This window comes from Medicago sativa, chromosome 6 (genome assembly GCF_051527215.1).
Source record: "Medicago sativa cultivar Bolivia chromosome 6, Bolivia_mono, whole genome shotgun sequence".
Classification (NCBI taxonomy): domain Eukaryota; kingdom Viridiplantae; phylum Streptophyta; class Magnoliopsida; order Fabales; family Fabaceae; genus Medicago; species Medicago sativa.
Genome location: NC_140754.1, coordinates 4,947,566 through 4,961,446, shown reverse-complemented (window position 1 = coordinate 4,961,446; position 13,881 = coordinate 4,947,566). Strand labels below are relative to the sequence as shown.

The 13,881-nt window shown below is 34.3% G+C and overlaps 1 protein-coding gene and 1 pseudogene across 3 annotated transcripts; one reads left to right on the top strand and one right to left on the bottom strand.

Moving 5' to 3' along the window:
• Positions 1-773: 773 nt before the first annotated feature.
• LOC146912244 (protein ACCUMULATION AND REPLICATION OF CHLOROPLASTS 6, chloroplastic-like) lies at positions 774-7,423 on the bottom strand (annotated as a pseudogene). The gene is made up of 6 exons (XR_015016173.1): positions 6,832-7,423; positions 5,863-6,089; positions 4,613-4,873; positions 3,521-4,485; positions 3,183-3,319; positions 774-1,301 (listed from the first exon to the last, which is right to left on the bottom strand). The product of XR_015016173.1 is annotated as a protein ACCUMULATION AND REPLICATION OF CHLOROPLASTS 6, chloroplastic-like (transcript).
• Positions 7,424-8,872: 1,449 nt separating this feature from the next.
• Positions 8,873-13,285, top strand: LOC146912243 (mediator of RNA polymerase II transcription subunit 11-like). Of its 2 annotated transcripts, none has more exons than XM_085720039.1 (4): positions 8,873-9,069; positions 10,929-11,015; positions 11,141-11,257; positions 12,880-13,285. In XM_085720039.1, the coding sequence occupies exons 2-4, from the start codon at positions 10,962-10,964 to the stop codon at positions 13,054-13,056; spliced, it is 348 nt and encodes a 115-aa protein (XP_085576165.1). In that variant the 5' UTR covers positions 8,873-9,069; positions 10,929-10,961; the 3' UTR covers positions 13,057-13,285. The 2 variants fall into 2 exon arrangements, with proteins under 2 accessions (XP_085576165.1, XP_085576166.1); XM_085720040.1 differs by having other exon boundaries at positions 8,873-9,112.
• Positions 13,286-13,881: the final 596 nt, after the last annotated feature.

Genomic DNA, 13,881 nt, shown 5'->3' with positions numbered 1-13,881 from the left:
AGCATCGTAATCCATAAATCAATACCAATATTCAAGACAAATATTTGCTTTTTAATGCACATTTTTTATCTTAATAAAAAGAGAAAGTAATTTTAAAGAGCCTAGCGGCAAAATTCACACTTGATAGGTGAAAAATTGCTAGTTCAAACTCGCACTTTAGCATATCAAATACCCCTATAGTCTTTTATCATATGTACTTATGGGACGGATCTTGACAATTTCATTATGTGCAAAAACTACAAAAGATGTGGTGGCAAACCTATAATTAAAAACAAAAGCACCCTATGAAAAAAATTTAAAGCAAGTTTTGTGAACATTTGTCCTACACGGCGTTAAATACAAAAGTTGGTGAACTTTAGACTCAAATTTGGGTACAAAAAGGTAGAACAGTAAGCTTCAAGCCCCTATTTTTTCCCCAATTTGATCTTGCACCATCATTGTCACTGAAGAAAATCTAACACTCAAAAAGAGTAATGATATAATCAGCTTTCTTGTAATATTGAGTTTCTCACTTTCTCATACCTACAGAGACTTTTTGAAAATTAAAAAATATTGCAATAATCATCCAAATCTTTGATTAACCGCCCAATCCTCAACTGAAAAGGTTTACATAAATTAATTGAAGTTTACACAAATTATTGTTAGTTTTCTAAGGATTGGTTTGGGAATAGCTCAGCTTGGTAAACTCAAAACCTAACATCCTTTCATACTCGACAACTTCCCGCTTCGCTTCCCTAATATTGTCCAAACAATGACCACATTACACTTTTCCATTTGATAATATCGTTTTCATTTTTTGAATTTCCAAACAATTGTATGTAAATAGAGGTTTAACATCCTAACCGGATAATTATTTGATCAAATACCCTGCAAGTATTTACAGCCTGACTACATAAATGCTTGAAAAATGCACAAAACAACAGGTACATACAAGACTGTGGAGATAGGCTCGAGGGGGTGACATTGAAGTGCACACTAACCTGACATATATTACATGTTACAAAACCTAATTACGACTCAAGGACAGCTCCTTCAACAATTTTCCACCCTGAACCTGAAAAAGACATTTCATATCTTGTTGTGTAGGTTCTGCTGCTGGAAGTATCATGTTGTGGATGACCAACAGCAGTGAGGTGGGTAGACTCTTTGAGAGTTGTTTCCACTACCGCACGCTGCCCATTCTGTGATATAGTCACACTGTCAATGTTGAGATCCTCCAAATTGTAGTCATACGACCAACCAAGCTCTGCAATCTCAGCTGCTCGATCAGTCCATATCTTCAACATTTCACCGTCCAACACCTAGCAGATCTTAAACTTCAGTGAAACTTCATATATGCAAAGATGGTAGGTAAATTGTTTATGAAAAATAAAAGGATAGTATATAATTCACCAAATAAAACTGTCTCAAGATTATTAGTAATCAGTTAAGAAGTAACAAAAGAGAATGTTTTAAGACTCAGTACTGGTCCCGGAGAATGAAAAACCCACAAGTAATATAATACATAACAGTTCATTCAAAAGTTGCATAATGCTTCTCAGTTCCCAATATACCCACATACATACACACATGAAAAGGTCACCCTGCCCATTTATGCACATATATATATATATATATATATATATATATATATATATATATATATATATATATATATATATATATATATATAATATATGATCCATCCCATGCAAGGGGTCATGTTATTTATACTTGACAAAATTCAACCTGACTTTGGTATCTAATATGAAATGTTAGTTCAGTTTTACTGTGAAATGTTGACAAAATGAAAATTCAACACCCATTTTTTATCAGTGTGGGGGTATGGGAATGGAGGAAGCAAACCAGAAAGAGGAAGTAAATGGTTAGCTAAGTTTGGGAGATTTTTCAATGGAGAAGACTAGAACCCAATTTAAAAATATCATGTGGTAAGGAGTATACTCGCATCATCAAAATGATTGTTTAGAAACCACTAACCAGTTTACAATTCCCTACCAAAAAAAGAAAATAAACAAAAAATTCTTCTCCGACAGGTTCTAATTCCACTTCTTCCTTTTCAATTTATGAAACAATTCATTCCCCCTGCTGACAAAACTAAAAAAACATAGCCTAAATAGTATCCCATTGTACCAAATTGGGATTCAATGAAAAGGAAAAACAATAAACACATAAATAATTGCACATGAGGTCAAGGAAAGACACATGATTGCACAGTTGCCATATTTAACAAGACTGTAGAAGAAAAATATATTATTGCTGCACAATCATCAAAATGATTGTTTAGAAACCACTAACCAGTTTACAATTCCCTACCAAAAAAAGAAAATAAACAAAAAAAATTCTTCTCCGACAGGTTCTAATTCCACTCTTTCCTTTTCAATTTATGAAACAATTCATTCCCCCTGCTGACAAAACTAAAAAAACATAGCCTAAATAGTATCCCATTGTACCAAATTGGGATTCAATGAAAAGGAAAAACAATAAACACATAAATAATTGCACATGAGGTCAAGGAAAGACACATGATTGCACAGTTGCCATATTTAACAAGACTGTAGAAGAAAAATATATTATTGCTGCACAATCATCAAAATGATTGTTTAGAAACCACTAACCAGTTTACAATTCCCTACCAAAAAAAGAAAATAAACAAAAAAAATTCTTCTCCGACAGGTTCTAATTCCACTCTTTCCTTTTCAATTTATGAAACAATTCATTCCCCCTGCTGACAAAACTAAAAAAACATAGCCTAAATAGTATCCCATTGTACCAAATTGGGATTCAATGAAAAGGAAAAACAATAAACACATAAATAATTGCACATGAGGTCAAGGAAAGACACATGATTGCACAGTTGCCATATTTAACAAGACTGTAGAAGAAAAATATATTATTGCTGCATTGATCATAAAAGGGCAACCCGGTGCACTAGAGCTCCCGCATATGCAGGGTCCGGGAAGGGGTCCCACCATTTGGTGTATTGTACGCAGCCTTACCCTGTTTTACACAAGAGGCTGTTTCCAGGACTTGAACCCGTGACCTTTCAGTCACATGACAACAACTTTACCAGTTGCGCCAAGGTTACCCCTCTATTGCTGCATTGATCATATTCACACTAAATTTTGGAACAGTGTAATTAGTAATTCCCACCTCCATTTTAAAGGACAAACTAAATTCCTTACCTCTTGCAATCTTCCTAGGCAATGGTCAGGTCCAAAAGCCTGGGATTTGATATGTTGCCACTTGCGGACTAGAGTTTCTGCAACCCTTGCACTCATTTTTGGTAGTTGCTCTCCTAATTCTTCATCTCCTACAGGACCTGTACAGTTGAATCTGTTATGCATACAATAAGCAACTATTGGCAGAAGTTTACATCATGAACTTATAAAAACCTAATTTCAGATCTCTGATAATTGAATCAATCTAAAGAGTAAGAAAATATATGTACTAGTACTCCAATGGTTGTGTAAGAAAATATCTGTACAATCCAATGGTTGTAGATGATTCAAAAAGACCATACCTAAATTGATAGTATCTGACGCAATTGCTGAACCAGTCACTTTGCGAAGAATGGGCGAGCCATTTTTAGAAGGTAAAATCTTCAAACCAGCTAACGTTATGAGTCCAATTGCTACACCAGCACACATGATCTTCACACTTGCATTTTTTATTTCATCAGTAATAAAGTTTCCATCATTTATCTCAGAAGTATTTTTTGTTCCAGAAACCTCAACATTGACAGAAGGATTCTGATCTGATAATCTAAGGGGATCCTCATTTTCAGAAAGACTGGAATGATCCTTCTCACCATTTACTTCATATGTCAATATTTTATCATCAGACCGAACAGGAAACACCCTCTTTAATGCTTTTATTACACTAGCCTGGACATGGCCAATAACAGCAGTAGCCTCAGCTCCAATTTTTGCTATAGCTGCTGCAGCAGCCAGGGGTGAACGACCAGCACCCTCCAGCCTCTCTAGATATCTTAGCACTGTGGGGTCATCATAGTAATCTCCAAGCTTAAAGCTTGTCTCTTTAGTATCTCTAAACCTGGGGAAAACCACCTCCATCAACCATGTCTCCAACAATTTACAGAGCCCAGGAAGATCACTGTCTTCATCACCTTTTGCGTTTTCCATAATAAAGTCTATAATAGATGGGTTTCGATAAGGAGAGCTGTCACTATCGAGTCCCAACCATGATCGACATTGATCAAGCTCCCCAACAAGCAGTGCACACAGACCCCTTTCTAATGCAAAATCAACTTCTCTCTTCTCCATCTCCATGGGAGTATAAACAGAGGGAGCATTCCTCATATTTTGTCACCTTAGTTTGTTGAAGTTGATGGAATAAATTATCAGCATCTTGGATAAGATGTGGCTTTTTACCTACAAAGGCTTGTGCAACCAATGCAAGTGCAACCCCAAAGGCCTCAAAACTTTCAGCTGGAATATTGCTAGGTGTTGCTACAAAAAGTTCGACCTTAAAAAAAAGATTGGAGATAAAAAGAATTAATGAAAGAGATAAATGTAAATCCTTCATAAACAAAAACTAAGGGGGGTGAAAGAAAATTAAAATAAAAAACATGCATAAAATATTCTATGAACACCTGTTCGGCAGCTTTCATATGCAGGAATGCCTCATTCATGAAATCCTCACGTGTGAAACTCCCAGCAATTGCTGCTGCTCCTCCACCTCCAACTGCCCACAGAATGTTGCGGACACCTAGGAGACCTTCTTCTCTCCGCGCTCGATGTTCATCATCAAGAGGCAAGGCTAAAAGTTCTAATACACAACGTGGGGTTATCTCTTCAAGTGTCTCATCAATTTGTGTTTGTAAATCCGGTGCTAGGCTGCTTGCCCCTTCTTCCTACATGATCAAGTGAGTCGTCAGAAAGCATATTGCACCAGAACTGCAATTTAATAGTCTTCAAGCTATACACATTGTTTTAATGCACATTAAATACATGCAAAAATAATATTGTGTAGATTTTGGAAATGCAACAGTAGTAAAGTTTAAAAGGAATACTATACTTGACAAATACACAAAATTTCACCCAAGTGCTTATTACTTCCATATCCATAATACAACAACAGCACCATATCAATTTTGTGGCAGTAGAGATGAGTAAGATCACATCAATATTAGGAAAGCTAAGTACAATAATGACATGAAAAATTACACAAAATTTTAAACGAGTCCTGCTAACAAGTAATCCACGGACATTCATTGAACATTATAAAATGTTTAATAAAAAATATACAACATACATATATGGTCTAATACATTGCAAGCTTAAAAGAAAAGATTTTGTAAAAGTTGCATGAGTAATTCAGATTGGTTGAATAACTGGGTAGAGTGTTACTTTTTACATTGAACCATCATGAATATTTATACTTTTTCTTTATTTTTGTACTCAGTTCGGTAACAAATCTTTATACTAGATAGTATGGCTCCACTAAAAAAAGGCTATATGTTTGTCTAATCAGTGCAATTTCTGAAATCTGAATACTTCAATTTGCAAAAAGGGGGCACTGGCTACGTTCGATGTCTACAGGGTATTCTTCTACTGCTCGTAGAGTCAAGTATGGATAATCTTGTCTGCATACTTATCAAAATTGAAATAATGAAAGAGTTGTATAATATCAATGAATTTTCAAACAATTGTTTCTCATACAAGTTGAAATTAGCCTATACATTTCAAATTTCTCAAAAAACTCTCATATAACTTGTCTATAATCAATCAATTATCTAAAACCATATAATGATATTTTCTTATCCTAGAAGCTAAATCCAGCAGGGCATTAGTGTTAGTAAATTACATTAATATAGGCCTTAAAACTGGTATTATCACTCACCTGCAAAAGCTTCAATGCCCTTTCCAGCATCTCACAAGCAACAATGAAATCCGGTGGGGACAAAGCCATAGCATCCCTTGAAATGTCAACATATGCAAGCGCCATAGCCAACACAACATCTTGCTTAAACGTCTTCGGTAACCTCTCTCTCTCAGTAAACCCCCTCCAATCCGAAGCACCAACTCCGTCTCTCCAGCTTCTTGCAACACGCACAGAGCTCCAGGAACCTACAAAACACAAAAATAAAATAAAAATTGTTATGTTAGTATTAACAAATACTCTCTCTGTCTCATTATAATTGTCATTTGCAATATTTTTTGTCCCAAAATAATAGTCACTTTAGTATACCAATGAAACATTAACAATTTTTTTCAACTAATTTAACCTTATTAATTGTATCTTATTTCTTCTAGCTACTCCACTAAGTACAATTAATAAGGATGGTTTAGCATTTGAAACACATTTTATCATTGAAATTAACACAATAAATCATTTACTTACAAAGCACAACTCAAATGTGACACTTAAGGTCTGTTTGCCAAGACACATTTTTGAGCTTGTAACTTATAAGCTTAATAATTGTCTGGTAACCGTCATCTTCTCGCGAATTTAATAAGCTAATTCAAGTAGCTTATAACTTACAATTTTCTCTCTCTCCATTTTACATCTTGATTGAAAAAATTAAATAATGATCAAACAGATCTTTTTTTATGTCATTTAATATTTATAAATCAGTTAAACTGTTAATTTTACAAACACTACAAATTCAATCATATAGCGTATCAGTTATCAGCTATAAACTAGTTTATCAGTTATCTCCCACAAGCTCGTCCACTATAAGCTGCTTATCAAACTATTCACTGTTTTTGCCAAACATAGTCTTAACCTAATTTTTTTGTATCTCATTCTTTCAGCAACACTACTCCACTAACTACAATTATAATGGAACAAATGAAATTGAAAGCTTACTTTGTCGAAAGGAATTTCAGTGGGAATGGAAGATTCCTCATCTTCGTCCTCGTCGTCGACGAGGCTTTGATTATACTCTCTTCTAGAAGCAGGATCAGCTAGGGTTTCACAAGCAGCTTGAAGAATCTGTCGACGACTAATCAAAGCTTCATTACTGAAAGCATACTGAGGAGGCTTCGAGAATTTCGCTTCATAAGCTCTACGAATACCATCACCGAGAAAATGCGTTTCAGCGCCGAGGATTTTGTACAAGTCAAGAGGGAGTGACACGTGGCGTTCTATCGGAGGAGGGTAAGAAGGAGTGAGAGTGACTGTGGCGGAGGTGGTGGGGGTGGAGGAAGAGGAAGTATCGCCGAGGAATTGGAAATCGGAAATGAGTCGCTCCGCCCATTTGCTGGTGGCGGAGACGGCGGAGGAATGGAGGCGGTTAGGTTTTTTGGAGAAGCGTGTGAGACGGCGGGGAGTGGAGAGGCTGACGCCGATGGTTACGCCGGTTACCACCGCAGCATCCATAGCTTAAAACTTTGAACTTTTGTTAAAACCCTTTTCTTCTCCCTCTCTCTCTCCTCTAGTTAATTATGTTCTATCCAATGTGTAATAATAATCTTGTATAATAGGTTATAAGAGTGAAACTCAAAATACAACTCAAAAGGTCTCGGGTTCAAATTTAAACCTCTTTTATTTAAATGGGGAATTAGCCATTTTAATCCTTGAATGGGAAAGGAGTAGTCACTTCAGTCCCTGCAAAGAAATTGCAAAACAGTCCCTGAATGTGGACTCTGTTGGTCAATTTTAGGGACTAAAGTGACTAACGGAGTCTACATTCGGGGATTAAATTGACTAACAAAGTCTGCATTCATGGACTAAATTGATTAACATGGTCTATATTCAGAGACTATTTTGCAATTTATCTACATTCAAGGACTAAAGTGAAGACTCTTTTCCTATTCAGGGACTAAAGTGACTAATTTCCCTATTTAAATAGATATTCAAATTTAGATGAAAATAGACCAAATACCTCCCCATGTCCTTTAAGTTTCATGTTTGTTTCAGATAGATCCTTTAAGTTTCTAAGGTTTCAGATAGGTCCTTTAAGTTTCGAGTTTGTTTCAGATAGGTCATTTCTATCAACTTCCATTAAGCCAAAGTTGATCTGCCCGTTAAACAAACTTGAAACTTAAAGGACCTATTTGAAACAAACTTGAAACTTAAAGGACCTATCTGAAACCTTAGAAACTTAAAAGATCTATCTGAAACAAACGTGAAACTTAAAGGACCCAAAAAGGTATTTGGCCACGAAAATATTTAGATAAACTTTTTAACAAGAATCATATATCTATTATATTGAAGATGTCCAATGTTGCAGTATTGATATTGTTGGTTGATCTATGTCTTGCAAATTACTTTATTTTATTTGTAGGAATGAATAAATATTTTTTCTTAAGTTGAAATTTTGTGTTTTTTTTTCCCGTATTATAAATGAATCAACATATGAGACGCTCATGATGGAGACATCTTATTTGCGTGTGTAAATTTTAAGTAGCATTTACTCACTACAAGAAAACAGTCAAATTAAGACGGAACATCGTGAAGGAATTTTATTTCCGTCCCAAATTAATTAAAGCGGGACGGAATTTGCGACGCTTTTGTGTTATAAATATTTTGTTTTAATTTATATATATTTTTGGGACGGATTAATATTTCTGTCGTGAATATGGGACGGAACTAATATTTTTGTCGCGAATTTGGGACGGAATTTTTATTTCCGTCACAACTTGGTCTATTTTAATCAAAAAAATTTGTGGAAATTGTTGGAGGGAATATTTTTTTGATGAATAAGGTGGGCGGGAAACTTGGCGCCACTTTATTATAATTAATTTTTTTCATTTTTAATTTTTTATTATTATTTATTATTTTCCCTAAAAAAAAAAGATAAAATAAGTTAAAATACTGTATATTACAGGATCGGAAATCCAATCCATCCATATACACCACACAACACAACCATCTATAACAAAAAAAAAAAAACAAAAACAAAATCACAATCCCTAAGAACAAATCGCTCTCTCTCAAAGATCTCAGTACCTTTCAATCGCTCACTCAAAGCTCTCAAAGCTCTTTCAAATCACGATGAAGATAACCCACAACCCTCCATAAATTTCATCTCTCACTCGTTCAATCGCTCTCAGCTTCTCAGTCTCGTAATCAGTTGAACTTCACAGTTCTTTGCAATTTCAGGTTTGGAATTTCCTTTCTTTCTCAGCTTCATTCCTCAATATAGGTGATATTCTCTTTTATTTTTGTTAGCTTACTTCTCTTTAATGAATTTTTTGATTTTGATGAAATGGGTTTGTTGAAATTTTGATTTTTGGTATAAGAGTTTGTGTTTTTGTTTCTGGTAATAAGATCCTTTAATTTGACAGAAAATGCATAATAGCTATTAACTTATACTCGATATGGATTTGAATGTTTGAGGGAAGAAAGAGGTTTTTTGTTTGTTGAATATGACTATTATATTTACCACAAAAAAATGCTTGAAATTAGCAAATAAACAAAAATATTCTAATTTTGAAGTGAGATTAAGTTCAATGTATAGTAGTACAACATTTTTTTTATGAAGGGAGTAGTTTGAAATCAATGAGGGTTTCAACATCCAAAGCGTAATACTGGTGTATGATTTTAGGCGTGGTTTCTGATACAATAAAACACTATGTATTTTTGTTTTCATGTAAAGGATGCATATAATGCCTTGGTTGTCCCTTTTGGATTATAAATTGAAGTATACATCATGCACCTGTTTGCCATAAAGTTTTAAATGCACATGCTGACTTGTATTAGCATCCACTAATTTTAAGCTAAAATGTCAATGTAAGTAAAACGTGAAATACAAACACCAACAAATAAATGCAATGATATAAGATTAAGATACAGTAGTGAGAGGGGACTTCAATGCTTGCAATGAAGAAAAAAACAAACTACTGCATTGAGAATATCCAACACACAGTAGTGATGTTTTTTATCAGAAACAATTGGAATGAATATTGGCAATTGCAGAAGTACACAGTGTGAACCTGATATAGGGTAATGCCACTAGATATGAATATTACTAATCACTAGTAGAAGATATTGATTAAGGTTACTTGTTGCAATTTGTGCAACTAGGTAGTGTTTAGATAATGCGGGGAAGATTAGTAAGCTAAGGTAATTCTCCGACACAATGAAAAACCTTAGGTATCAGTTACAATGTAGGCAGGCAAGTGGGACGCGGATGCCACTTGCAAAGCTTTATTATTGTTATAGCATACTACATTGGCAGTACAAATTATTTTGGTTTACCGACACCCGAGTAATTTGGCAGACGCAGTAAGAGTTGTGCTCAATATAGTCTAGTTATATTAAAGTATATTAAAGAAGGCATGTGATGCCAACGGTACATTATATTATTATTGAAGTATAGTATTTTTATCATTATGTCTTAACTAGAAATTGATTCCAACTTGGCATTCTATGTTTATCCCGATTTGGGAACTCACTGTGAGATCGTAGTATCTCATCCCATTCTGTTGATTTCTTTTTTAGGTATAAGCTATTTTGTAGTCAATCGGATATCGGATCACAAATGTCTAGAGTCTAGAATTCTCGGTTGTAGTTTAAACATTTCCCTTTTTGTAAAATGTGGCTGATTTGTATTTGAAGTTCTATTTCAGCTCTCAAACTTTGTATTTCAATTTATGTCCGCCGTGTAAGATTTTTATCAAGTAAACTTTCAGTTTTAAATTCAGCTTTTTTCAAAAATCTCTAAACAAATTTGTGAATTTTTTTAAAACAAAATAATTTTTTTTGAAGCCAAAACAAACACACCATTAGTTTACTGCTTAGAAAAATGATTTCGTGTTGCGTAAAGATTGATTGGAGCTTACATTTTATCTTCTGTTTGTAGTATGATAGTCTGCATAATCCAACTTGCGCGGTGCTTAAAGATATCAGGAAAAAAAATTAGTATTTTAGTTAGTACTTACCGCTCCCTACAATATTTTGGCAAGATTAAGTGCGAGTTTTGCTATTTTTGTTTTGATTTTTTAATACTTATTGTACAGATTTGAAGTAGAAACACAGAGAAAGCAACATCAATGGATTCACAGGGCCAGACAACTTCATTGCAAAGACTTCAGAATGTCGAAAAGGTGATAATATTTTCAAGCAACACTATATGAGTGACGCAACTTTCCTTTCACACTTGATTTTTTTTTTTTTTTTTTTTTTTTGTAGAGAATTGCTTAATATTTGCTTGATTTATGTGTTTGTATAGAGAATTGTGAAGGTTTTGGAGCTTGCAGGAGGAGTGATGGACGAGCTTGCAAGCCCAGTTGGTCCTAGAAAAGATCTTGTCCAAAATCACTGTCTTGAATTCATGCAATTAATTAAGGTAATCCTTGCTTTGTCTCTCAATAATTCACTTTTTATTACAAGATTGCACTGGTATATAACTATAGATTCAAGTGGTTCCATTTCAATAATTAATATCATATAAAGATTAACACCAAAATTATTGTGCAACAACTATTGGAAATTCTGCCTTCATTGCACTCCGCCTCTAGTCGCCTAATTGTGTCCATTGGGTTTCCTTCATTGCACCCTCCAACACCTTCATTGTGTTGGGTTTGAAGGGGTGGATATAGTCCCCCACATCACTTAGAGATATGACCTGTGTGTTTATAAAGCATTGGTAACCCTCACCTTACAAGCCGATTTTGTAAGGATGAGTTAGGCCCCGATATAAACCGGCTTGTGAGGTGAGGATTGCCCCCATTTATAAACACTTATTCATGCCATCTCTCAACCGATGTACGTAGACATTTCAATATATAAACTATGCTTGGCCTCCATTCCCCTTTTTTGTGGTGATTCCCATAACCCTTTCATTTGTATGCAATATACTTTCTTTATTTATTATAATTGACTTCTTTCAACCGCAATGCGGTTTCCACCATTTTCCCGTGACAGTATTTGCTATTTCACATAACTGATTTTGGCATTGCACTTTCCGCAATCTGCTATTGATTACATTATATACAAGTATTTCTTTTATCACAATCTCACATTGATCTTACTCAGAAACACGATCTTGATCAGAGTAGGTGAGTAGGATCGCAAGATCATACGATTTAGCGATTTAAATTGTGATCTTGATAACCTTGATCACAATTCTATCTGTTGATTTTCAATTACAATTAACGGTTATATATCCGCTTTATCCTCTTTTTAACTTGATATAACATTCATAGACATCTCTTATCACAGCATTCCTTTAAATTTGTGTAATTGAGTTCAAGATTTGACTATTAGCACTTAAAAAATGGTTTATCATTAAAATTGTCCTGTTTCTCCATGGTGTGTATTTTCATGCTTTGTTTTCACAGCTGTGATAAAACACACTCCTTTGTAAGTTTGGTTGTGATAAACACACTCCTTTGTAAGTTTGGTATTTGAATCCTGACAAATCTAATGTTCATTACGTTCATAATGTTCTTATTCAAATATAAAATCAAGACTGAAATTACCCAAGACAGATTGAATGTGCCACAGTACTGCTCAAACAACACTAGTTATGTGATGGAAAGAAAATTGAACATAAAGTTCAACAGATCCAAATTAAAGATATGAAATGAAGTCCCATTTCTATCAAAAATAGTTTACCTTGGATCCAAACAACTAAGTACATGTTTGGGTAATTGGTGCAAACTACAGAGGGTCTTCTGAGTGCATTGTATTTGGAATAACTACCTCTAGAAGAATTGTTTGTGTTTGAAAATGCTTAGTATATTTCACAATAATGAGTTCTGTCCTGTTAGTTATTGGAGTATATACGTGTGTGTGGTTTTCGATGACATGGTTTCAGTTTCTCCCTAATTGCTAACAGGTTTAGTTATTCAGGGTTAAATACTGAAAATGATACTGCAAATTTGTGATCAAACCCTACTATAATGTTGTAATATTCTTTAATGTTGTAATATTCTTTAACCTTCATTTTCTTTCTAATTTTTGTAGGACATCCAAGTGGCGTTGCGTGATGAAATCAAAAGTGCTTGTGAATATCGTCCATTTGAAAAGTGTGATTATGGCCCAAGAATAGCAAATGAGATATGTTTCAAAAAGGTGGAATATGTCATGTCACAATTGGAAGCAATGAAACAAACTATAGATGAGTGTAATGCAGCAGCCTGAAAATTTTGCTTCTTAAATTATTCTATTAAGCTGTTAATTTTGAAAATTCAGTCTGTAATTTGGAGTTTTTGCAGCCCTGCAAGCAATTCAAGTTGCACTCAACAAGGAGAGTGACTTGTTTATGTATTTATTTCGAGGGGTCATTTGGGTAATACACATGTAGTATTGCTTTGTACACCAAACATGTAAAAGACAGATTATGAAGTTATGGATTTATTATTTATGATTAGTCACATACTCAAATAAATATTCTTAGCTACCTATGTTTGAGATTAAAGACATTTGAGAAACTCAATGGTGGCCATAGTGCAGTAGCAACTATTGACAGAAATCCATTAGAGCTTCCAAGCTAACAAAACTCCGCTCAAGCTAACAAAACTCTACTCATAAGCACCTTTTCATATATGGGACAAACACTTCGAATTAAACTCACAACAGCTTTTAATTACAACGTGCATCACTATTCACTATGATCAGCATGTATATAAATATCCTAAACTTTCATCTTATTTGAGATTCCAAAATTTGTTACTTTAGCATCTTGACATTTTGTCTGCATTATTATCAAGCATCTTATATGACAATAGCAACCAATACTGTGGCAAATAAAAGCTATATTGTTTTGTTATCATATAAGACAATAATAAGGGGAAAAAAAAGATAGACATAGCTAAAGATAATTTACTATTTCTACGACATTAATCAATGAACATCAATGCTGCTAAGTAACATCATCACATGTATTAATAACATACATTTTGGCATGTTATCATGTTAAGAATAGTAAGAGGAGGGTGATGAAGGATAGGGGACCATGCTTAATTA

Coding starts and splice junctions, on each gene's coding strand:
- LOC146912243 (XM_085720039.1), top strand. CDS start 10,962: ATGGATTCACAGGGCCAGACAACTTCATTGCAAAGACTTCAGAATGTC. Junction 11,016..11,140: donor GACTTCAGAATGTCGAAAAG/GTGATAATATTT, acceptor GTGTTTGTATAG/AGAATTGTGAAGGTTTTGGA. Junction 11,258..12,879: donor AATTCATGCAATTAATTAAG/GTAATCCTTGCT, acceptor TAATTTTTGTAG/GACATCCAAGTGGCGTTGCG.